This window comes from Sinocyclocheilus rhinocerous, unplaced genomic scaffold (genome assembly GCF_001515625.1).
Source record: "Sinocyclocheilus rhinocerous isolate Xijiao unplaced genomic scaffold, SAMN03320098_v1.1 scaffold72, whole genome shotgun sequence".
NCBI lineage: Eukaryota > Metazoa > Chordata > Actinopteri > Cypriniformes > Cyprinidae > Sinocyclocheilus > Sinocyclocheilus rhinocerous.
The window spans coordinates 3,671,523-3,698,564 of record NW_015628351.1 but is presented as its reverse complement, the minus strand read 5'-3'; the positions used below and the strand labels follow the sequence as shown (position 1 = coordinate 3,698,564).

General features: G+C 35.8%; 2 protein-coding genes across 5 annotated transcripts in view; both read right to left on the bottom strand.

Moving 5' to 3' along the window:
• Window positions 1–19,580, bottom strand: part of LOC107737594 (laminin subunit beta-2-like) — a 44,187-nt gene extending 24,607 nt beyond the window's left edge. The window contains exons 1-7 of one of the 4 annotated variants that reach the window (XM_016549146.1): window positions 19,508–19,580; window positions 19,294–19,361; window positions 6,807–6,976; window positions 6,568–6,703; window positions 2,505–2,578; window positions 2,246–2,434; window positions 2,104–2,167 (exon numbers count right to left, since the gene is read on the bottom strand). In XM_016549146.1, coding sequence (XP_016404632.1) covers window positions 2,104–2,167; window positions 2,246–2,434; window positions 2,505–2,578; window positions 6,568–6,703; window positions 6,807–6,976; window positions 19,294–19,324 — 664 coding nt within the window. In that variant the 5' untranslated portion in view covers window positions 19,325–19,361; window positions 19,508–19,580. Of the gene's footprint in view, window positions 1–2,103; window positions 2,168–2,245; window positions 2,435–2,504; window positions 2,579–6,567; window positions 6,704–6,806; window positions 7,011–18,524; window positions 18,593–18,738; window positions 18,875–19,293; window positions 19,362–19,507 lie in introns of those variants that run through there. The other 3 variants (XM_016549147.1, XM_016549149.1, XM_016549145.1) reach the window with 3 other exon arrangements.
• Window positions 19,581–21,192: 1,612 nt separating this feature from the next.
• The window catches only part of LOC107737682 (laminin subunit beta-2-like), a 42,609-nt gene continuing 36,759 nt past the window's right edge, over window positions 21,193–27,042 (bottom strand). Inside the window, exons 28-35 of the mRNA XM_016549270.1 lie at window positions 24,472–24,719; window positions 24,162–24,377; window positions 23,938–24,082; window positions 23,047–23,254; window positions 22,812–22,953; window positions 22,460–22,636; window positions 22,210–22,369; window positions 21,193–22,015 (exon numbers count right to left, since the gene is read on the bottom strand). Coding sequence (XP_016404756.1) covers window positions 21,879–22,015; window positions 22,210–22,369; window positions 22,460–22,636; window positions 22,812–22,953; window positions 23,047–23,254; window positions 23,938–24,082; window positions 24,162–24,377; window positions 24,472–24,719 — 1,433 coding nt within the window. The 3' untranslated portion in view covers window positions 21,193–21,878. The remainder of the gene's footprint in view (window positions 22,016–22,209; window positions 22,370–22,459; window positions 22,637–22,811; window positions 22,954–23,046; window positions 23,255–23,937; window positions 24,083–24,161; window positions 24,378–24,471; window positions 24,720–27,042) is intronic.

Genomic DNA, 27,042 nt, shown 5'->3' with positions numbered 1-27,042 from the left:
ATGGTTGTTGGGAAAAATCAGGACCACACCAAACCATCATCAACCACACAGTCACAACCACCCAATTATGAGAACATCCTCCTACCCTTGTAAAAAAATTCCCTAAACCCTGTTAACCCATGACCTCTGACCCCTTCTCCCCTGAGCCAATGGCCTGCTCCTCAGTGGGAGGTTGCAGTCAGCTGAGCGTGGAGGCCTTTAGCAGAAGTGTGGCAGATAGACTCCTGTAACACTTCACAGACACTCAATGAAGTGGGACTTGTGTGATTTAAAAGATAAACAGTTGGAGGGAAATTCATGAAGTCATGTGTGTGTGTGTGTGTGTGTGAGGGGCTTATATCCCAACGTCAGAGATCAGTGAATGCAGCTCCTGTGCACAAGCTGTTTGTTCCAGTCATGCTCTAGATGTTCAGTATAACAGAAAGTGAGAGCCACACAGAGAGTATGAGATCAATTTATACACACTCACACGGTGCATGACTGAGAACTCACAGCTGTATGGGAATATTACACTGACCAGCTGAACCAGGAAGTTCATCATCAGCTTACTCTGCTACACACACTGTGAGGGAGGGTACTTGGCTTCGACACACTTACACTGGGCCGAAGAGGTCACCCAATATTGTTTGACCATCCAACAAAACCTTATTCAATCTGTAATATTTTGTTTGTACTTTAGTGCACATTTATAGCTTGTTTATTTTCCATTCTTCTGCAAATCTGTTTTTATTTTCACTTTATAGCATGTTTTAATTTTTTATTTTAGTCAAAAAATGAAATGTTAACGTTATTAATAGGTTTTAGTGCTGTCAAACAATTAATCGTGATTAATCGCATCCAAAATAAGTTTTTGTTTACATAATATATGTATGTGTACTCTGTATATTTATTATGCATATATAAATACACACACATACAGTATATATTTTGAAAATATTTATATTATGTATATATAAATACACACACATACAGTATATATTTTGAAAATATTTACACGTATTTATATGTATACATTTTATATTCATATAATTCATATTATATCTAAATATATTTAATATATAAACATAAAATATTTTTCTTAAATATATACATACATGTGTGTGTATTTATATATACATAATAAATACACACAGTACACACACATATATTATGTAAACAAAAACATTTATTTTGGATGCACTAATAGTGTTATCATTTTTTCTGCAAATTCAATGTACATATGAGTATGCAACTCTTATGCACACACATACGAGTAAAAATGTGCAAAGGAAACCTGAAAGAGGGAAAACTGAGAGATAAATTTGGAAGAAGAGACAAAAGAAAAGTCTAGAGAGTATATGATATGTAGGCTGCACCTGTTTATGGCTTTTTGTTGGGTTATCAGAGCACATCTTGTTCATTATGTACTGAATGTCTCATCCGAAATGTTAATTAATTTATATTTAAGTTAAAATAAGTTAAGTTTAACTAAGTTAAAATCTAACTTCTCGGCTAACAAGTCCATCTGCTCCTTTACATTTTCTTTGTCGATAAGTTATGCAAAAGGTAAAACATATATAAATGGATGAAATATTCAAAGACAAAAAGTTCATTAAGATCCAGCTGTTGCCTAAATAAGCTCCTAATAACCATAGCTACTGCATTGTAACAGCAGAGATATTTTTATTTAAAAAATTGCTTTTAAATGACATATATTAATGTATCTGAAATAACACCTGCAACACATGCTATTTGTCATATAGGAAGGAATCAGACTAAAAAAGATTTGGTTGTTACCAAGTGAAGACCTGTTCATGAGACATACAGCACTTGCCTACTATAAGAAAAAAACAGGTTGTTCATTATGTTCTAAGGAAATACTTTAGGTTAGCCAGTTAACGTACAGGAACAACGACCTGAGGGGGGAAATCAGCTTCTATTTCCATTTTACATGCCTTTATTTTAGATTCCTCCATCTGACATGTACTAAAGAGGCAGGATGGACAGCAGCAAACAGGAAACTTAATTTAAATACATGTGAATAGATATTTGCCAATGATGGAAAAGAGTGCAAAAACCTGTATCTTATTCAGTCGGAGGTTAGGTTTGTTAAGATTCACTTACTCTGAATGTTGGGGCTGTAAGGGTCTTCGATTTGGATTGCAGGGTCAAGAACACGATAAATCACCTGAGCGGAATGAAAGTGAAGGTCAACAAACAAATTAACTGACAAATTAACAAAGTCTTCCAACTGAATATCTCTGACCTCTCCTTCTGTGGACGGCTCGATGTCAGAATATCTGGACTCGCAGATGACATCATCAACTTTACGAAGAGGACCATGGGAAATTCCTGGGAAGGTGGACTCACAGTCGAAGGCGAAGTAACGGTACACCTGCCAGGTTCGGCCAAAATCTGCAGATCGCTCAATCAACATGGCCGCTGGACGGAAAGTCTGTGTACAGTATGAGGTCAGTTTTGGAGTGTTTCAAGGGTGATTTCTTAAATGACAAAAACTTTCTTACCTTAAAAGTCATGATGAGATGAGTAAAGTGAAACTCTGCCTCCAGATCCAGCTGAAGGTAAACGTCAGACTTTCCTGAGGAGAGAAGACAGTTCCACATTAATAATTTCATTTCTGCTCTCTTTATTACTTTATTTTATTATTTATTTTGTTAATTATGTGGCTTTTGATGAAAATATACCATCATAAAACTTTTTTCACACACTTATTTATTAGTTTATTTAGTTTGTCTACTATGCAGTGGACATACATGCACCACTGACCATTTTTGTCGTTTTATTTCATTGTATTTTATTTCTATTACATTTTTAAATTGTAAACTTTCTAATGGTCATTTAATTGCTAGTATTTTGTTCCTATATACATTTAAATAATATTTTCATACTTTTTGCATAACAAATTTGCAGCTTGACTGGAAATGATACACAATAAACATACCTTGATTGACCTGATGTCAATGTAACCAACATATAACTAAAATACAGAAATTACTACATACATATACATATATATATATATTTCTTTAAAAAAAAAATTTTTGTCCAAACATTAGTGTTGCTGTAAGATTTTGCTATGTTGGTTCAATATTTTCACAACAAATGACTTCAAACATGTGATTATTATTTTACTTCTGAAAGCATTCTGTAATACCAAAAAAGTAAACATCTCAGACAGAGCTTTTATAAAAGCCTATGAACTTTTATTTAAACTTATCTTTGCTAGCAGATTGCTGGTGTTATTACACTCTCATTGTAACCCAGAGTACAGAAACACAATAACAACACAGCGACTGCAGTGAACAAGATCATATATTTTCCTTCCTGAACCACTTTATCTGGGAATTTAATAAGGCTCAGAATAACAATGCACAACAATATGCACATTCAAACACAGTGTCCTACAGTGACTGAGCAGAGCTAGAAATAGATGGGATGGTTTAACAATCTACATTTGTTCTGTTCAGCTCTTACTTTGACAGTTCATCATTCATCTGGATAGTATTCTGCAGAGCAGGCACCATATAGAGCTCACCTGTGCCTCCCTGCATTACCATTACAAAGCTGTAACTCAGTCCACTGCAGCAGCCCTTTGTCTGACTGCTGGATTTAACCTGCGTTTCATAATCAACGGCTAAATTGCGGAGGAAAAGAGAGACAGGTTGTACCAGAGCTGAAGAGAATGAGGGGGAGAGTGAAGTGGAGCACAAAAGGAAATTGACTGAATGGCTTGCTGTTTTTTCAATACATGTTTCAGTGTTTGGCTGGAGGAGGAAGTTGTTTATCCTCAATCCATTGCACATGCCAAAGAGCCATGAAAAAGACTACTCTCATGTAGAGCACCTGTTTTTTCCCTATAGAACACATGACACAGACACCATAAAGAAATATAGACATAAGGCAGTTTCTACAAACAGGGTACATAATAGTGAGTGAAATAATAATAGGGGTACATTATAGGCCCTGAAGTAATTTAATTTAATTTGAATTAATTTAATTTAATCATTGCTTTTTATTTCTTTATTATTGGCTTTTTTTTCCTATTCATCAGGGCAACCATTTAGACATATCTAAACACAGTTAAACCCTGATTTTTGTCATCATTATGAACATTGTGAAATAATTATCAATACATCACCTGAAAAAATAAATCATAAAAAAGCCAATAACAGTGTTGAAAATAAGACCAAGTTAAGCTGTCACTAAGTAGGAGAAACTAGTTTGGGACCAAATGTTGGTTTCTAGTTTCTGATAAAAAAAATTAACGTTTCTCTTAAATTAAAGAAAATATGCATTTGATTGTATTCTCTAATTATTTTTTAAAGCCTTAAAAAGTACACCAAATTGGACCAAAATGTACCATATCCAGTGTCCACTCAATATCGATATAGGGGTCATGACAGGGGTCTACTTGTGAGACACGCTCTACAAGTGTTGAACAACTGATCTACTGTTCATTATACGACATTGTTACAGAAAAGTTACCGAAGCCATAGCGACCGTGAGCAAAAATAGTGACCATTTCCTGTGAACTCCCATAATTAATTCCCTAACTAAGGAGACACACAGCTGACACACAGGGGTTTCACTCTCTTTAACTATAAAAGGACCTCTATTAAGGTGTAAAGATGTATTAAAGATGGATAAAATGACAAATAAGATCTAAATATAATTTCAGCTCATCAGCCATAAGTGCATCAAGCTTATTTGTAACTGTAGCTTGCCAAGCTACAAGCTAAAGTTAAGTGCAGACTATAAGCTACTTACAAAAAGAATCCATAAAAACAGGGCACAATGTACTTATTATGAAGGAAAATTTTGTATTGATTTTTACAGGTGTTATACCTGTATTTTAACGTAAAATGCTAACATAAAGGTCTATAAAATTTATGTATAATGTCTTGGCAGAAAATTACCAGTACATTTCCAGTTATTTTTATTTTATTTTAATTAAATAAAAAAAATGTTTTACAGTAGGGGGCAATACTGAGACTTAAATAGCTATATTGAGTGCACAATACAATGTGACATAAAAAAACAACCATTTTGCATTTAACTCATTACACTGCTACTTGTTGGAAAAAGTAAATTGTTACTGGAAATTTTGTTACTGAAGATAACTAGATAACTAGATCAGATAACCACAGATAACTATCATGCTATGGAAAATGCAGTTAAGTTAGCAGAGTCACTATTTTTTATCTTCCATGTTCTGCTCTATTAGAGTTTTGTTTCCCTCTTTCATCCTCTCTATGGGGATGCCAGCAGCAGGCCGTGTCTGTAATTATCTCTAATACTGCGGGGTTTAGGGAGTGTGTGTCAGGGTGAGCCTGGACATCTGAGCCAAGTCAACTAACAACCTTCCTCTATTTCTGCACTCTTGTACATACTTACTTCCATTCTGAATATCAATCTTCATCCTAGTACAACAAAAAGTAGGCCTGTCAATTTAAGTTGTTAATTTAGTACGATAAATTATTTGTATTCAATGAATAAGTGATCTGAAAGGATTTGATCAAAAATACAGTAAAAGTTCAAACTGTTTTCTACTTTAATATATTTTAAAACATAATTTATAAAACATAATTTTCAGCATCATTACTCCAGTCTTTAGTTTCACATTATCCTTCAGAAATTATTCTGCTTAATATGCTGATTTGGTGATCAAGAAACATTTCTTATTATTATCTATGTTGAAAAAGGTGTGCTGCTTAATATTTCTGCTGAAAAAATTATATATTTTATTTCGGGATTCTTTTATAAAAAGAAAGTTTAAAACACCATTTTTTACCTTCTAAATGTCTTTACATCATATTTGATCAACTTTTTTTTTTTTTTTTTTTAAACTAAATCTTACTGACCCCAAACTAATATGCTGATTTGGTGATCAAGAAACATTTCTTATTATTATCTATGTTGAAAAAGGTGTGCTGCTTAATATTTCTGCTGAAAAAATTATATATTTTATTTCGGGATTCTTTTATAAAAAGAAAGTTTAAAACACCATTTTTTACCTTCTAAATGTCTTTACAATCATTTTTGATCAATTTTTTTTTTTTTTTTTTAAACTAAATCTTACTGACCCCAAACTTTTGAGCAATAGTGCACATTAAAACATTATTTATACATATTTATTTTCAGTTCAGTGAACTGTTTTAGATTAATTTACCCAAGCACTGGGCTTCATTCTGAGTGCATGCATCTCTCTCCCTCAGCTTCTGTGGTATTAATAGACGCCCTAAACATCAACCTTCTAATAATACATGTGAAGCATTTCCAGTCCTTGCCAAGCAGCTGGGTTTAGAGGGCTCAGAGAGGCAATCAAATTTCCTGGCAACATATTACTCTACTTTTGACAAATGCAACCAAACGGATGTGTGGATTTCCATCAAAACATGACTGAAGCTGCAGATTAGCACATATGGTTTTCTGCATGCATTAATTAATATTTGGCTGAGGTTGAGCTGCGGTGGATATGTACATCCAACTCTGACCTATATCTGTGTCTTATAAAGTGTAAAAAGCCTAAAAAACTATAGCTGATTATGAAAGTTCTTGCTCTCTCACCATTCTCAGACTGCCACCAGGACTTCTTGCGGTGTGGTTTGAAGGTGGTGATGACATTCTCAATGCGGTGACTCGTGGGGTTGGAATAAGGATCATAAGGTCGCCGTGAATCACAGTGGAAACACTTCTTCTCTTCCTAAATAAGGTCAAGGGTCAAAAATGAAAAGGATAAGCTCTTCACAAAAATAGTGTGTGTATAAATGTGTCTCACTGTCTGTGAGAACTGCTGTTGGCTTTACCTGCAGATGGCTGACAATGCAGTAGGGTTCTCTCCTCCGCAGGCCGCAGGTGGATGAAGCTTTCAAGTTCATCTCTCGACCCACCAAGAGGTCACCGGTTGCAGGGTAACAGCTTCCATGGGCACAACCGTGGGCAAGATCAGGCTCCTGTGCGTTGGCCGCTGACAGGACTTTCAAGGAAACAAAAAGAAACAAAATAGACATGATGAGCAGAACATGATTGTATTTTTAATGCTGTTCAAATAAAACCTTCAGTCTTTAGTGTACAAGAAAAAATTGAACATGTAATTTTTGTTCTCTTGCCAGTTTGGCCAACCAGAACTCAAGCAATTTTCCATTAATGCTCAGCAAAGGCCAAGTTTCCACAAAAAGTCCCTTTAGGCTGTTTTAGTATGATGGGAAATTAAATTATTTAGCAATGTCAAATTAAGCAAAATCATGAATATTGTGGTTTTCTTAGTGCTCTAATAATTTTGGTGTGTGTGTGTGTGTGTGTATATATATATATTAATGCTGTCAATCGATTAAAAAAAATTAACTAATTAATCGCACATTTTTTTCTGAAATTAATCGTGATTAATCCCACCTAACATTAAAGTTTTTAAATATACTTTTATATTGCAATAATTTTACATTCATTCTTAAAAATTAATGTACATACAACATAAAGACAGTATATTTTTAACATTTGCTTAATGGCATCTTTTTTATGACTGAAGGCCAGTATCACTGATACCAATAATACTGATGTCTCTATAAAATTGTTTCCCCCCCTAATATTTAACCATTGACTATAAGCCATTCAACATTACAGTATAATTAAAAGCTATCAATTTTAACATTTATTAGACTTTAAAAAATAACTTCTAATTTAAGTGAACTTAAAGCAATCTTCACATAAACCCATTATAATAAATGTCATATTTTCCTGTGCCCTTCCGCAGAAATATACAGAAATTGAAATTGAAGTTATCAAACACTAAATTCAATTGAAGAGCAGGTGCTGCGAGCACAGTACCGTTTCCACGCTCGTTTGACTCGCGCTTGGTGCTGAAGTGAAGTTGGAGCATGTGTCTAAAACGTCTCCCGTTTGATGTGCTCGTAAAGACGTTCTGCAACTGAATAAAACGCACTTCTTGTCAAGAGAAAAAGTGACAGAAACAGCAGTTCTGAGTGGTGGCCAACCCTAGCTCCGCCCCTGCGTTAATTGCATTAAATATTTTTAACACGTTAAACAGAAAAAATTAATCGCCTGCGTTAATGCGCTAATTTATATATTAAGTGTATATATGTATATATATAAAGTGTGTGTGTGTGTATATAAGAAAAAAAACTATAAACATATTGCCAAAGAGCTCAAAAATATTAGTATATTATATAAAAATATTAGTAAAAGTCTTTAGCCCTAGTAATTAAAACATGTACACGCTTTACAGGCACATTTAAAAATTGGATCAAGTACGGTATGTGTAGCTTTAATAAGAGAGAAAGAGAGACAGAGACAGCGGTTACGAGATTTCAAGTTTCAGAATAACCTTTTACAACACCCAACAGCTGCTAAACATTCCTGCCAGTGTCCCAAACAAACCCGATGTGAGATGATGTTGGGATTTGCAGTAAAGAAAGCTGGGACTGCTTCAGACAGGTGCTGTGATACACATATACATTAAAATGTGCATAATTTGTCTTGATAGATTTGAGCTTTTAACCTCAGAAATCAAATGTAAACTAACACACAAAGAGAATTAGGAAAGCGTAGTCACATGAACGGACTTGAAGAGCCTGGGAAAACTCTTGTTTACAGCATTTATCCATCAGAGATCTGTGTCGTCAACTCAAGACAGCTGCATCTGTCTGGCACCATACCATCTCTCATCCGTCTGCCACCAAATATATATACACACACACACACACACACAGGTTTGTTTTTGTGAAAAGTGGGGACATCCCATAGGCGTAATGGTTTCTCTACTGTACAGACCGTATATTCTATTGTCCTACACCAACCCTACCCCTAAACCTACCCCTCACAGGAAACTTTGTGCTATTTCAGATTTTCAATACACTCCATTGTGTGTGATTTATAAGCGTTTTGAAAAGTGGGGACATGGGGTAATGTCCTGAAAAGTCACCTTCTCCTTGTAATACCTATGTCATACCTTTGTCATTATACAAATTTATGTCCTCATTTTTCACAAAAACACGCACACACACACACACACACACACACACAAGTACCATCACACATTCACATACAGCAACACACCCACCTGGAGCCAAGCTCCAAAATAAAGCCTTACAGTAAACTGCAGGAACTGATGGGAAAATGCCTCAAAAATGATCAATTGAAACTCAAGGGACAACCATGTCTTTTCCTCTTACAAGCAGAACAGCTAACCACAGATAAGTCCAGATACACTAAATTCAATTACTGAGCAATGACAAATCTGGCGCTGGTATTACATTAAATTTTTCTGGCAGTGTGTTGAACCACAAAACAGTGAGAAAGTGGACAAGAGCTGAATTATGGGAAGCAAAGGCTTCAATGTGAGTGAGAGGCAGAGAAGTTTCCCTGTTAAAGGGATAGTTCACCCAAAAATGAAAATCCTGTCATCATTTACTCACCCTCATGTTGTTTAAACCTGCATGACTTTTTTTCTGTGGAACACAAAAGAAAACATTTTGAAAAATGCCTCAGTGATATCTCAGTCATCAATGAAAGTTAATGGGGTCCAGTGTTATTTTGGACCCCACTGACTTTCACTGTATAGACAAAAATTATTTGGTGTTCCATACAGGTTTGGAACAACATGAGGATGAGTAAATGATGACAGGATTTTTGAGTACACTGTCCTTTTAAATATTCTTGGCTATACAAGATCAACAGGTGGCAAGAGCAAAATAAAGTCATGGATGGAGGAAGAAACGTTCACTTATGGGATTGACAAATGGAAATAGTTTCTCATTTAGTTGCTACATCCACAATGAGCTATGATAATAAATGGTGACAGCGAGAACAGATTCCATACTGTTGTTGTATTTTTATGATGGTCAAACCATGCGTCATATATACAAGTTTCATACTATGTCCGAGGGTTTCTTTGAGAAAGCTGCCCCTCAGTCAGTGTGTGCCACTCTCTGCTCCTGCCTTACATGGACAAGCTCTCAGGAATGTGGGAGGACAGCTGGCACGGCAGACATACCTCAGAGCTAACAAAGATCTGCTGTTGCCTTACTGTACTCGCTGAGGAGATCACAAATTAAAGACCCTGCAGCCAAGGTTGCTGTTTCAGAAATACATCAAATGTATATTATTGTGTTGAACAGAATGTACTGATTACAATCAATGTATACTGCGAAATGAATGACTCTTAACTTTTGACAGACAGACGGATGGACAGATAGATGGATAAAGACAGACAGACAGACAGACAGACACAGACAGACAGACAGACAGACAGACAGACAAATCAATAGACAGACACAAACACAGACAGTTAGAACAGGCTCAAGGACCGTGCCATAGGTGGTGAATGTGAATCTTAATAAGATGATAAGAGGAGCTTGTTTAGAAGTTTGTACAATAGGAATATGCCGTCTTTGTCAAACCAACATAAATATTCTGAAGTCTGTAACAGCGTCAGCCTCTCTGAAAACACAGCCACACTGATTGTGGACTGACCATATCCCATGATGCTCTCTGGTGTCCTGTTTGGCCTGTCTGAGCTAATCTCCTAGTAAGACCCAGAGGATGAGACAAAAAGAAGGCTACTCTTTCTCTGTCTTTCTCTCTTAAACACCTTTTTCGTGCACTTTTTTTTCTTCTGTAAATCTAATAACCCCCCTCCCTCTTTTATCTGTTGTCTTCAGTTTCTGCTGGTCAGGGTTTGGCTCAGTGTGCCAGGTAGGGATTATCACAGCTGGGACTGTCCGCTTTGTTCAAGAGCTCCACTTTTTCATTCTCTTGCATCTCTGCCCCTCTCAGCTTTCAGAGGGAGATTGTTCTCAACCAGGGAAGGCATAGAATCGCTTCCTTGTGCCTGTCTCTATAACCCCAGAGAGCCATTTTAATCCTGGGGACTGTTCATTTGACGAGAGGGGAAAAAGTGACACTAACACGGCACATTCTTCAGCAGCTGAGTGACAGAAAACAGCCGGTCACTTCCTAAATAGTACATTAAAGGGTTAGTTCACCCAAAAATGAAAATTCTGTCATTAATTACTCGCCCTTGTGTCGTTTCAAACCCCTAAGACCTTCGTTCATCTTCGGAACACAAAGGAGGGTGAGAAATTAATGACAGAATTTTCATTTTTGGGTGAACTAACTCTTCAAGAAGCACGGAGGCATTTCCTCTGCTTTCCTTTGCCATACAGATTTAGAGACTCTTCCTCAACTCATTTGTACACCTGTTGTCGGAATGCAGAAAATGTTATCCTGAGGTAAGTATTCTCTAGGGGAGGGGAACAGATTTGATCAGGAATGGATGGACGGATGGAAGCTAGTATTCCTAAATACGTGCCACCCGTACAGACCTTCTGTGTGACAAAACTTCACCCCCAGATCTGCACACAAGGTCTCTAGCATCACTGTATGTATGAGTGATGTGGTACCTGCTAAGGATGAAACCCAAAAGATTGAGATCAAACGTAAAAGTCATTGAAAAAATGTCACTGAAAACTCTTCTACTATTCTGAATATTGAGGGATTGTGCTTATTCTCCTTATTCTTGCTTATTCTGCCCATATGCTTTGTTTTAAATAGTATATTTATTGTTTTATCGTTTAAATCATCCCAAATTGATAACACTCATACTCAGTCTACACCTCAAATTTGCACATAATATACAGTACCTGTACATACAAAACTGTCTATTGTAATATACCTGCACATACAATTGTCAATTTATATATTTTTATTCCTTATTTACTTGTTCTATTTAAAAAAAAAAATTTTTTTTATTATCTGTGTTTTTTGTTCTGTCACTGTTATTTTGTTACACTTTGGAAGTTTCTGTCACGAAAACAAATTCCTCGTATGTGTAAACATACCTGGCAATAAAGCTCATTCTGATTCTGATTCTGAAATGTCATAGTGCAAAATGTTTTAGTTAAAAGGTTTGCTTGTGTTGTCTATATTTAAAGTGAATCTTGGATCTATAGTATTAGCAAATAGTTTAATTCAGTGAATTACCAATTGATTAAAACTTGATTATTACAAATGTAGAATGATCTTATGCATTTGGAATGATTCAATTCAGTTTTTTTTTCTTTTTTGATTTTTGAATGTCAATATTATATAAATAATCAAGGCTGCATTAATTTGATAAAAGTACAAATCCCAATATTGTGAAATTTAAAATAACACAATTTAAAACTTTAAAATTAAAATAAATATTAAAATCTAAAAAAAAAAATTCTATTGGAATATAATTAAAAATTTCAGCATTCATTACTCCAGTCTTCAATGTCACATGATCCTTAAAAAAATCATTACAATAATATGCTGATTTGGTTCTTAAGAAACATTTCTTATTATTATCAATGTTGAAAACAGTTGTACTGCTTAATATTTTTGTGGAAACCGTGATACATTTTTTCAGGATTATTTGATGAATAGACAGTTCAAAAGTGCAGCATTAATTTAAATTAGAAATCTTTTGTATTATTATAAATGTCACTTGATCAATTTATTGCACCCTTGCTGAAAAAAAAAAAACCTTTGAATGGTAGTGTCTATATAATCACAGAAATAATTAATATATTATAATTTATCTATCATATTAATATATTTTAACTTTTTTCATTACACTTTTTACACACGATTTAGGGAGCAGGTTTTAATCAACAAATCAATACATCCTCAATGCAAAGATGTTCTTACATTTTTAGGTGTGGCTTGAGTATAAGTAATTTTTTGGCCACTGTGTGAGACAAGGACAGAAAGGTAGACAACAGTATAGCTTTTAGGTGTGACAGTAAAATGACCACTGTTTCCTCACAGTCCTGACCACTGTCACAGCCTCAGCTAGACATGACAGTAATGATGATGCAGCATTGAGATGCCCTTGTGGGCAAATGTGAAATATAGAGAATACATGTGGATGCAGGATATTGCTGCTGCTTTTGTTACTCCCTTTCCACTGAGTTTATTTTGGCACTGTGAGTCTAGTTAGTCTGACGTGAGGTGTCTGCTATTTAGAGCCCACTGCCCAGTCTCAAAGTCTGCTCTCTCTTCTCTAACCCTGGTGCTATTTCCAGCTCTTCTCATATCTAGCTCCTCTCCGGTCACACACCCACATACACCCCTCCAGATGCCCCATGCTATGGCTCCTCCTCTGACCAAAACAGCTACAGCCCTGATAGATCCATTCACACCGTCATACAACTAACTGCACATGCTGTGCAATACTGGTTGAGAGTAGTTATGCAAAAATAAGAGTAATAATGCCTGGTTATAATGCCATTTCATGACAACTCTAAGCTCAAAATCCAGAAACACAGATATGGCCTGCTGGAACAAAACAGCATGGTGGCAATGAACTGATTTCATCAATTTATAGACATCAACATACAGATAATCAGTCTCTAGGTATTTGTTTTTGAATTTAAATGGAATACAGTCTTTTTCCTGATGAGAATAAAGGAGGAAGGATTAACTGAGTTCCTGACCTTCTTACATAATGTACAACATTAATAAAGTCAATGAGAACTGTGACAAAAGTAAAAAACATACAATCCAAACAATCTGACCACATTCAAATTTAACACAATGTTTATCTACAGGGACAATAATTTTGAAAAAATAAAAATAAAAATAACGAAATTTAATAATATTTAATTCTACCTATACCATTCAATTTTTTTTTTATAATAAATAAACTTTTAATTTATTTTTATAATAAATTAATATTTTTATTCAGTAGAAATCCATTAAATTGATCAAACGTGACAGGAAAGACATTTATAATCTTACACAAGATTTCTGTTTCAAAAAATGCTGTTCTTATGAACTTTATCAAGCAATCCTGAAAACTTAATAATATTGCACAATGTTTTTACTGTATTTTTATGAAATAAACACAGCCTTGGTGAGCATAAGAAACGTCTTTCAAAAACATTGACAAACCTACCGACCCCAAGATATTTTAAAGCCTAGGAAAGTCTGTGAACAGACCTGTCAATTACAAAAAAAGTGAAAAATTGCCTTTCTACAATCCTTTATTATTGGCCTCTTAAAAAGCCTCCACATAGTTTAGAAATGAGAGATTTTAATAACCTAGTAGGTCTCGTTTGTAATTATGCCTCTGCAAGAAGAAAAATGCAGGTAAAGAGGAAATACAAGGCCATTGTTAAATAACAGAGTACACTCTAAAAAATGCTGGGTTGTTTCAACCCAACTTTAGGTCAAATATGGACTAACCCAACCGTTGGGTTAAATTTTACATTAAATTTTTAACCCAGAAGTTGGGTTAGTCCATATTTAACCCAAAGTTGGGTTAAAACAACCCAGCATTTTTTAGAGTGTAAATACAGTAATAACAGTTCATAAAACACAGTTCATAAAAATGTAAAAATTAACATTAACCTAGATCAATAAATGTTGTATTATATTCGTATTATAAATGCATTAACTAAGGTTAACAAATTGAACCTTATTGTAAAGTATTAGTGAATTCTAAGTTGAAATGGTGAAAGTTTCCGGAGCGGTTCCAGCTTGTTAAAGAGGATGTAATGTGGGCAGGTACTCACAGAAAACAGGTACAGCTGAGCACGAATTATAATGTGCTGCACACCTTCCCTTGACCTGCATGAGAGATGAGATCATTCTTCATTCCCCTCAGGACAGCCTGTTAAAGCACTCATATCCTGACAATCACATATGGAGGTATATACAGCTGTGACACACAGGTCCACATCTGGAGTAAGCATGAAATATGACAGGATTCAGGAAAAGGTCAAAGGACAGAGAAAGTATGCGAAATGTGAAAGAATGTGGAAAAAAAGTGGTCCAATCTGTGAGCAAATCATTCCTTTGAGTCAAATCTTTTCAATGAGTTCAGACCACAAATCCATCCTGAATGATTTATTCAGAAGAAAAACTAGCCTATCCTTTTTAAAGCTCCAGTGAATGGAAAAAAGTGACCAGAAGAAAGATTTTTGAACAGAATTGTAATTTTTTTAATTCAACTATTCCTTTAACAACAGAACTTTTTTCTTCATTTTCTCACTAACTTTGCCGCATGGATTTGATATACAATCCAACTGCTCGCTCTTTCTAGAAACGTCTTCCCTAAGGCAGAAATCTCATTCAGCTCGACTCATATAAACAGACGCGTTTCTTCCCCTTTCATTTCACCACCTCTCCACCCCCTGTATTCTTCCTTTCTTCTATTTTCCCTCCTCCGCCACCTCAAAGCTCTATCAAAGCATCGTGTTGCCCCATTGTTATGGAGTGCAGGGTTCGGCAGCGACAGCATTCAGGCGGCTCTATGGATCACAGCCACCGGCCTCTACCTGTGTCCCCACCACACAGCTGTTCACTGGGGGACGTATGATCACAGCACACATCAGAGGAATGAAAAAAGTCACAAGGCAAACAAGCAGAAGAAAGAGACTGAAAGTAGGAGAGTCAAAAGGGATTTCTGCAGTTTCCTCTCCTCCACTCGTACCAAAGCATTGCCTTTAGATGAAAATTATGAACAAAGGTTCCTTACAGCTTTTCAAGTTCTTTTCATCAAGGCTTTCTTTTTATATCATGTTTATTTTCTCTCTCTTTCTGAAGAAACAGCTTGACTGGATTATTTCATGATTTTTTGGAGAAAGACTATGATTGAATTTTAGGGTCTTAGATGGCCTTTAATGCTAGTTGGCCATAGCTTTTGAAAATCTAATCATAAATGTGATGTGTTGAAGGTAAAAATAAGTTCTAATTTCACAAGTAATCAATTTTTGCCACTAAAAATGAACATACTGGATGGGAAAGCAGGGCTCTACAGTAAAGATCATCTGCTGGCCAGGGGCCAGTGTGAGTGAATTTTGGGTCGATTAATGGAACTGTCACTTGCCCTATTGGACCAGTGCTATCCTACTTACAGTTGTTGATTATATACATGTACATAGTGACATTTGCTTGCGAAACCATTTTAAAGTTGGCAATCAAGGTAAAATTATATAGCTGGCTTATAGAAAAAACGATGTCTGCATTAACAGGCAACCATGACTGTCTGCGAACAATGTTGACGGAGTCACACAATCTGTGAACAGTTCAAAGACCTTTAAAATTGAGAGGCAGCAGACGGAAAATGTGACAGGAACTAAATAAGAGCATCTCCTCATCGGCTGTCTGGCTCATACAAGCCTGCTACTTTCATTAGAGCCTCACCAAAAATAACACTCCCACTGCTCTGCCTGACACCTCCACATTCTCTCCAGCTTTATCAATCCTCGCAGACACAGAGGCTCCTGTTGAGCCCTGCAGCCCATCACCTACACAAAACTTACAGCGGAGGACAGCTGGACAGTAACACTAAATGATAAAGAAAGATATGGAACACTGTAAATGCACTGAGGAGACAGCATTTAATGAGCAAGGTGAGCGGTATAAATGGCAATTTCTCAGTCGAGACCGTGACTCTTAGCAGTATATGTACAAAACAAAACTGAAATATAACCATGTAGCCTCTTTAAAAGGCACAATGAATAAAAATCTCCTTTATATTTTAAAATGAAAAAGTTTAATGTAACTCAAACATTCCTTCCAAGCCCAAAAAGCCCATTTATTTAAACTAAACAGCAAATATATATATATATATATATGAAGTAATAAGGAGAAATCGAGATAGTTGCTATTACACCAGACTCAAAGAAATTAACACCAGAAGAATGAAAAATAACAGTAAAATGTGTAGGAAGTCTGTCAAAACTTGTGCTGAGCACTTTAAGATTAAAACAGGGTTCACAATTATTTGCAAATTATTAAATACTTTTATTCAAATAACTAATAAAACTATTAGCCTACTAAATGTAATGTATCAAATTTAACTATCAAATGAACTATTTTAATAAGCTCATGTAAATGCTCTATTGTACTAGAATTAATGTACTAGAATGTATTCATTTAATTTAATTTGTTATTTCTAATCACAAACCCACTGAAGGTCCCACTGAACCCACTGAATATCCCTAATGTCAAACTCCCAGTTGCAAAACCATGGATTAAAGGAAGAAAGGGCAGAGAAAAAGGAATGTGAAGGTCAGTATACCCGACTGAGCAGATTGAGTGTCTCATATCCAAAAGGTGTGCTTAATTCATCAAAGAACAAGTAATCAAGGATGAAACAAACTCAATGAGTGAAGAACTGTCATTTACTAATCCAATACACATGGCCTCTCTGTAACCTGCTGACCTCTTGTTTCCCTTTTAGTATTGCCCATAAATTTGTTTCAGCTTTAACTAGACAGACAGAGGAAATAAGCAAATAAGCTAATTGGGTGCCGGAGGGGGGTAATAACATTGTCTGGAGACCTTTGAGATAGAGCCTCCCTTCAGACTCAGTTTTAGTGTGGAGCATCACAAGTCAACTGAACTGTCTACTGAGACATCGATAGAACAGACTTCAGTTATATAAGCAGGTGCAAATGATTCATGGGTCTTGTGTGGGGTCAGGCTCAAAAACATTTGGTGAATGATTAAAATTGGCCGAACACATTTAAATGCAAGAAATGTATGAGTTCCTACATATATAATGTAAGAAGGGTATAAGATAAGGTTAAGGCTTGTGGCTCAAACACATTTTGCTTAAAAAGTACATATAAACATGGATATTCAAATACATAATGTTAATCAGTCTGCCCCACTTGAAAAATATGAAACACATGCAGATCAAAATAAATTGATAATGTGAAACCGAATATGGAAGAGATTTAATAGATGGATAGATAGATGATATAACTTATATATGTGACCCTGGACCACAAAACCAGTAATAAGGGCAAATTTTTTGAATAAATATATATTTTTTCTAAATAAATAAGCTTTCAATTGATGTATGGCTTGTTAGGATAGGACAATATTTGGCTGAGATACAACTATTTGAAAATCTGGAATCTGAGGGTGCAAAAAAATCTAACTATTCAGAAAATCGCCTTTAAATTTGTCCAAATGAAGTTCTTAGCAATGCATATTACTAATCAAAAATTAGGTTTTGATATATTTACGGTAGGAAATTTACAAAATATCTTCATGGAACATAATTTTTACCTCATAACCTAATGATTTTTGTCAAAAATCAATAATTTTGACCCATACAGTGTATTGTTGGCCATTGTTACAAATATACCCGTGTGACTTATGACTGGTTTTGTGCTCCAGGTTCACATATAATATATAAAACTTATAATTACTCTATCTCTGTGTGTGTGTGTGTGTGTGTGTGTGTGTGTGTGTGTGTGATAAACTTCTAAAAAAATCAGCTCTGTCTCTCAAAAGGTGCATAGAATAAGCAGTGGCAATTGCCCCATAACAACAACAACAAAAAAAGTTTCATAATGTACAAAACATACTTACATACTTTATAAATTACACTAAGTGGCTGCTAATAATACATTAAGATAAAACAAGATACTAAGAATAATAACTACATGATGAATAAATATTGAGTCTTGCTCTAATAACAGCACATAGACATAACAGGATTTTGTGATTCATGCTACACTTACCACAGATGAACAGTAAGGCAAGCGCGCGCATGGCTTTATGATAAGCTCCCTTCAACCGCCGCGCGCCTCTAAAATATGAAAATCACTAATGAGCTGTCACACAACTTCAGCTTCTCATATAACTACTAGACAAAAGTGTACTGTCATATAAAACCTTCAGTAATAAAACACAAACATAGGCATGTATTTACTAATGCTGGAAGCTCGTACTCACATGTTTACTGTGATGTTGTCGATGGTCAAGCTGTTCTTTGAGCCATTGAGACTTTGAGCGCTATCAGAGTCAGGCGGACTTTCTGAAGTCCTGTTACAGCCGTGGAAATGACCGATGGAAATCACGAACTGGATTCAAAAGATGGTAAAGCAACACAGTCCTCAGGCAACGCCACAGAGTTAGTTAGGAAAAATAATCCACCTCTTGTTTTCCGGAGCGCCCACATGAACGCGCGTAGCCGAACAGGAATGCGCGCGCTTCTGAAAACTGATTTAATGTGTGTGTGTGATAAACTTCTAAAAAAATCAGCTCTGTCTCTCAAAAGGTGCATAGAATAAGCAGTGGCAATTGCCCCATAACAACAACAACAAAAAAAGTTTCATAATGTACAAAACATACTTACATACTTTATAAATTACACTAAGTGGCTGCTAATAATACATTAAGATAAAACAAGATACTAAGAATAATAACTACATGATGAATAAATATTGAGTCTTGCTCTAATAACAGCACATAGACATAACAGGATTTTGTGATTCATGCTACACTTACCACAGATGAACAGTAAGGCAAGCGCGCGCATGGCTTTATGATAAGCTCCCTTCAACCGCCGCGCGCCTCTAAAATATGAAAATCACTAATGAGCTGTCACACAACTTCAGCTTCTCATATAACTACTAGACAAAAGTGTACTGTCATATAAAACCTTCAGTAATAAAACACAAACATAGGCATGTATTTACTAATGCTGGAAGCTCGTACTCACATGTTTACTGTGATGTTGTCGATGGTCAAGCTGTTCTTTAAGCCATTGTGACTTTGAGCGCTATCAGAGTCAGGCGGACTTTCTGAAGTCCTGTTACAGCCGTGGAAATGACCGATGGAATCACGAACTGGATTCAAAAGATGGTAAAAGCAACACAGTCCTCAGGCAACGCCACAGAGTTAGTTAGGAAAAATAATCCACCTCTTGTTTTCCGGAGCGCCCACATGAACGCGCGTAGCCGAACAGGAATGCGCGCGCTTCTGAAAACTGATTTAAAAGGACTCTCTCAATAACAAGTATAGTAATATCCACTTACATTTTACACAATACAGTATTCATTTTAATAGATTTAGGTTTAGGAAAGCTTCATGATCGATAAAGCAACAATTTGTATATTTATGCAAATAACTAATGAAAGACTTTCATGTTAAACATTGTCCGGTTATGTGAATACAGCTCACAAAATGATTTTATTGGTAACTTGTTTCAACCACGTTTTTCCAAGACAGATTTAGAGACCCCCAGAATAAAAAAAAGCTAGATTCTGTCAGCAACACTTTATAATCACTTTATTTAAACTCATAAAAATTTATCCTTTATATAATGCCTATAAGATCATTAAAATTTAATGAAGTATAACATTTTTGACAGTACACAACACAAAGCCCTGGGTTAAAACCCTGTCTCTAAACTAAACACCAGACAGAATACTAACAAAACGTATCCGCCACTAAATATGTATTTATGTGTCTAGTCGCTGTACTCATAACAGTATACATATATATATATATATATTTACATTTAGTAATTTATTTATATATAATTTTACTCAGGTGATCTATCAAACATAATTTTTCTTATGAAATGTACAGGACTATTGGGAGAAGACAGTCAAACATATGACGTGAAACAAATATGTGATTCAGTGGTATGATATGAATCAAAGCTCAGGGTCAGCTAAAGCCACTGATCCAAACAGAGACAGGATTACTCCACAGAAATGAACATGTCCTGCCTAACACTAACAGATACAGGAAGGATGATGCAGAGACAGAAAAGCCAATAGGCACAACTTTAAAGGTGCAATATATAATGCTAAAACTAACCTGAAATTCAGAAATATGCATTAGTACCATAAAAATGAGGACTGATATATGTTTCATTGTAATATGTCCCACTGTTGAACTTTTTTCTACATTCTCTATCGCCCCCTCTTGTACTACAGATGTAATACACAAAAAACTGAGGCTGTTTCTGCATATAAATAAAACAAAACAGTAACGTTTGCATTCCATATCAAAGGTTTAATGTGTTCATATATGTTTTTTACATAATATAAAAAATATGATGTTAGGCACTTCAGAGTTTAAATGTAACTACAGTTGAAAAGTTTGGGGTCGGTAAGATTTTTCTTTGATTGTCTTTGAAAGAAGCCTCATGCTTCTTAAGTCTGCAAAGATCTATAAATCAGTAATATTGTGAAATAACATTACAATTTAAAACAACTATTTTCTATTTTAATATTAAATGAACATTAAGTGTGAATTAAGTGAATTTTCAGCAGCCTTTCAGGATTCTTTGATGAATAGTTCGTATAAATCTTTTGACATTTTAAATGTCTTTACTGTCACTTTCGTCAATTTAAGCATCCTTGCTGAATAAAAGTGTTCATTTCTTTAAAAAAAAAAATCTTACTGACCCCAAACCTTTGAACAGTAGTGCATGTCTTTGGCCACTAGGCTACACAACAGTTGGTCTGCAGTTCATTTAGTACAGTGGTTCTCAAATTGTGGTCTGTTTTGTTGATTGGCTTATTTAAAAAGATAAAGAAAAGCATTAAAAATATATAACAGAAAACACCAATATTGAGTTAATCAAAATTAATCAAATTAATAAACTGACTGTTAACATTAAATTAATAACATAACTGACGGCTCTGTCAGTGGATGTAAGCATTTGTTTCAATTTCTTAGCTAGCAAACAGTCAGCTAGTTGCTAGTTTCAATAAAATATGAACAAAACAGCAGTTTAGAAAAAAAAAACGGGTGAAAAAATTTAGAAAAAAAATGGTGACTCAAGTCAGGAACAGTGAAAAGGACATCAAATTAGACTTCTGGTATTAGATGGTCCATTTTCAGCCCTCCGACACCTCAAAAATTTTGAGAACCACTGATTTAGCAGGACGACAATAAGACCTAGTACTTTACTCTGAAGTTTGTCATCAACTTCATAACAATTAAGTAGTGAAGCTGCTGATTTGTAATGAAATAGCAATTTGGGTTGTATTGAATCAATATTTGAATCACACAGAGGGTGATTGAGAACATAAATTGAATTCTGATTTCAGGCTTTTGTCTGTTATTTACAGTTCCTACTGACAGTTGTTGTAGCCCATGACTTTTAATCGGATATATTCTCTGACTTCTGTAACGTTTTTCTCCAGATCCGCCAATTCATCCCGCTGCTGCTGCATTTTCTGCTCGTTCTTGTTGAATTTTCTCTCTAATTCTTCAAAGGAGGGACACAGAAAAACAAGAAGATGAGAAAAGAGCCAAACAAAGTCAAATATCTCAAAATATTCACATTTGTTACTGTGTTTAATAACAAAAATGACAGCATAAATAACACTTGGCTCATAGGTTCATTTGAGCATAAAATTTCAGTGCTTTGCTTTAGTAAATGTTTAATGCATTTGGACATACTTCTGAGGGTTTCCATGCCTGTGGTGGCTTTCTTCAGCAGTTCCTCTGCTTCTTTCTTCATCTCTATAGCTTTCTGGCTAATGTTACCTTCTCCTGTCCCTCCCACAGAGTCCACCTTCTCTTTCAGCTCCTTATACAGATTCTCGGCATTTACCAGTTCCTTTTAAACACACACATGCACAAAAAAAAAAAAGTTAACGGAAGAAGCTCTAAAATATAGCTAGACGTGCACACACACACACACACACACCTCTTGAAGTCCAGCAGTCTCTTGAGTTGCATTGTCGGACTGAGCTTTGGCATCTTTTGCCATCTCCCTGTTCTGCTCCGTTTTATTCTTCAATAAATCCACTCCATGTGACAAATTGGCCAGTCGCATCATCACACCCATGAGGTTGCTGTCTAAATTTAAGAGTTTGTTGTCAACCTGTTCAGGAAAGAGACAGAAGCAGATTAATTCAGATCTTAGACTATGATTCGATATCAATTCAATAATGCTACAAAGAATCATGAGAAAAGTATGATTCCACAAAAAAATGTAAGCAGCGCAACTGTTTTCAACACTGATAATAATAATCATAATAATAATAATAAAGGCGTACCGTAGTAGTGATGTTCTGGGCATTCTTGAGATTTTCTAGGGCTGTGGTCATTTCCTTCTCAGCTTTTTTTATGGCACTCTGAGAGGTTTCAAGTGCTTCTTTAGTTTTATTGATATTATCGCTCACCCCTTCAGCTTGAGCCCTGCGCAAACACAAAACCACACACACATACAATGTCATTTACTATAATGTGGATTTCTGTGTAAAATAGTGAGCAATGTTCTCTCTCACTTACTTTGCATCTTGAGCTCTCTTAAGCAGATCCTTGACTTTGGCCAGTTGCTCTGAGGTGTGATTGAACACTCCCTCCACGTTGGTGAGGTTGGCGATGTTAGCTTTGATCTGCTCGACGATGTTGAGTATTACGGTCCTGTTGACTGGCAAGGAGATTGCCAAAACCTGCTGGGCCACTTTTTCAATGCTTTCTGGATCTGCTCCCTCCTCTGAATATAGCAGTTTTAGTATTAAGAAAAAGGCTTTTTATTGTTTTCAAAAATGACAATTAGGCATTTATGATAATTAAACATGTTAAAATGACAGTTCGTGCAGAAATGTAAATTTATCATTTATTCACCCTTATGTTAATATTACAATTTTTATGATTTTCTTTTTTTCTTTTTTGTTCCTCACACAAAGTAAAGTATTGGATACATACTACTGTTGCCATACGGTTTTATGGACTACACTACTGTCGGTAAGAGTTTTTTAAGAAATTAATTCTTTTATTCAGTAAGGATACAATAAAGGCACAATATGTAAGATTTTTTTATTAAAATATCCAAAAACCACTAGAACAGTGTTATATATTTTGCTGACTTGTGTACTTACATTATCCCAAATGTTTCGAAGAATGTTTAAATCCAGAGAAATAAGCAATTTTAACTAGTGACACGGACCGTGTTCATAGTGTCATTGTGTCGCCTGCTAATGACGTCATAACCCCTCGATTTCCGGTTTTGTTTTGTAGAAAACATGGAAACACCAAAGACGCTTTAATATGTTGTGCGTTTTATCTAGTATGATAGATCTAGTTCTTGGTGTGAACGGGCCTTAAGGGCGAGTAAATTTTTATTTTTGGCTGAACTATCCCCTCTGCATTTCACACAACGCAATCACAACCCCTTACCATTCAAAAAATCTCTAATCTTCTGAATGAAGTCTTTAAGCATCTTGTTGGAGTTCTCAAAGAGTTCTTTCTTGCCCTGGGCTTTATCAAGAGTGTCCTTCGCTTGAGTCTTCACAGTCTGGGTGAGTGTAGCAATGTCTCGGAGCTGAGAGTTAAGCAGAGATTATTCAGGCTCTTTCAAAAGCTCACATGCACTGCACATGCTCAAACAGACACCCATTTACCTTTTTAGCAATGGTATGTAGCTCCTCACTGGTAGTGGTCAGGTTCTTATGAACATCATCAGCATTGTCCAGGGCCTTCAATGAGGCACCAACAGTTCCTTTACATCCTTTCCCTCCACACTTCAGCACACCATCGCTATCACGGCAGCCAGCTCCTCCACAGGGGCTATCTGGACAGCTACTACTAGCACTAGCATTGCCATGGCCACCACATACCTTAAAGCATAAGAAAAACAAGAATGCGTCACTGATAAAGATTCATGACGCTCCCTTCCAGGTCTCAAGCCAAAGATTTGCCCAAAGTCTCTACCCTGTTGTTGAGGTGCTGGAGTTTTCGGTCGATCTCATGAGTTTTTTCCTCCAGTTCAGACAAAGATTTATTATTGGCGGTGACTGTACGCATGAAGCTGTCCTTTCTTTCTTTCAGCAGAGCTTCGGTACGGTCACGTGTGTCTTCAGACTGTTCCACAGGACTCAGGGGTCCGTATACGGAGGCATTACAGCGCTGCTCTGAATTCAATGAAATCTGGTAGTACTTGCGAACGTTTTCAAACTGCTCTGTAAAACAAAAACGACAAAAAACATTAACAGCTTAAATGTTTTTAACAAAAATGTGGTGAATGTGAATGAAAAGGTGGTTTTCCTGCTGATTTTTTCTGGGAAAAAAGCTAAGGAATGGGTTTAAAAATTGTCAGAGTGTCATTTGCAATCCATTTTACTTTTCGAATGTCACATATGTGACATAGGAAAACAGGACACACAACAAAAAAGACTTTTATTTTTATTGATTGGATGGTGAAAAGTAGATTTTACATATGAAAATGGAATGCAAGTTTGTTTGCTAAATAATACTCAAATAGTTATTTGGCTATTAGTTCATATTTTACAATAGTCCATTCCAAATATCTTTTAGAAAGGTCTTTCTTTTTTTCAGCTGATGAACGATATAATAATAGCCAATCAGAATTCACCTGACTTCAAAAAGCTCAAGCATTTAAAGCGGCAGATGACAAACTGGCAGGGCGAGCTTATGATAAACAGAACATTATCATCTGTTGATGTTTTCAATATAGTTATCGTTGATGGTGTGAACTGGCCTTAAAGGAAAGTCATTTTAGACAAGGAATTTTGATTAAAAGATTACAAACTAATCAAGTATTTGAGCATTTTTTTATTTGGTTAATTTTGATATTAATTTTGGATGTTGAATTTAATAAATGTTGTTACATCCCTTGGATGTATATATTTATTTTTGAGTGTGTTTTTCCCACCCCTTTGGGTATGGTTATGTTTCCCTGTGTATGTGCTTTCTTCTCTCTCTCTCTATGTCTCCCTCTCTCTCTCTCTCTCTCTGCTTGCTTGGCAGTAGCAAATTGCCCACAGGTGGTGCTCGTCAGAGAATGTGCTGCAGAGAGGCAAACCACACAAAAGAGCAGAAGAAACACTGAGTACGTTTACATGGACAACAATACTCTGATTTTAATACGATTAAGACAATACTCTGATTAAGAATCTACCATGTAAACAGAGATTTTTGATTACCTTAATCCGGCTAAAGTCATAATCGAAGTAAACACTAATCGAATTAAGACATGTGGAGTATTCCTATTTTAATCGCATTACTGAAGTGCAGTATAGACATGTAAACACCTTAATCACATTATTACCGTCGTGTAGGACTTTTCGCCGCATTTTGCGACAGAATACACACACAGCAGTGCTCAACCGTTTGACGGCAAATAAAAGAGCTTCAACACCGCCGTCGTCTGTATGCATGTACAAATAATTAACTGCACTTGAAGCTTTCAGTAAATTAAAATTAAACAGCCAAAACTGTAAATGGCATCATAACGAAGACGAACTATATGTTTATACGTGAAATTCCAGAGGGGATGTCGGATGGCGTCGCGTGGTGACGTAATGACGTGTGCCATTAATCGAACTATGTACTATAACATGTAAAACGGGAACATGAAAGGAATATTCTAAAATCAACTCATGTAAACACCTTAATCATAATATTGTCTATAATAATATAATATATCATAATATTGTCTTAATCATAATATTTAGAATAAGGTAAATAATTAGATTACTGATGTCCATGTAAACGTAGTCAGTGTGGAGTGAGGTTCACTTCTCCCCTGCTCCAGACTTGTGTTGGGTGTTGTTTATTAAGTCTGTTGAGTGTGGCACAAACTTTGAACATTTCTTCATGGAATAACTTTTGATTGTTATAGTGTATTCCTGTTGTCCAGCAGTGTTGTGCTGATACTATACAGGTAGTGTGACTACTTTAACTTAGTTTCTTTGTTAAGGTATTAAAAAGGTATTGTAATTTTTGTTTGTTTGTTTGCTTTATGATTAAATTGGAAGCTGTAGGGAGAGGGTGCCATTTTATTTTGTACTCACCGTTTATCCCTGTTTCTGGTTAGGGAGGGAGTTGAGGAAAGCTTTTGTTGTTGATATGTTATGTTTTGTTATTTAGTACTCCTCCTGTAAGTTAGCTGCTGTTTTGTTTGTTGTTTTGGCCAGGCCTTCTCCTGAAGACATTTATTGCTTCCGTGTTTCTTGCTGATTTAAATAAATTGTCTAAGTTTACCTAAACCAAGTGGTTGTCTTGCATTTCTGGGGCAGAGGACTGGAGTGATTCCTCCACGTTTTTATTGATTTCTTCCGTATAAGTTTTAGTTAACCGGTTACTCCCACTCCCAACCCTAGACTGGGGATGGGAGCGTAACAAACACCCGTTTTAACCAACACCCGTTTTACCTTGTCAAAAACAGCTCTGTTCACAGCAACACGTTTCGTGCAATGCTCAAGTCTCTTTAAATGATAATGAGCTACTGCTCACCCCACCCCTCTCTTCCGTGGGGCGTGT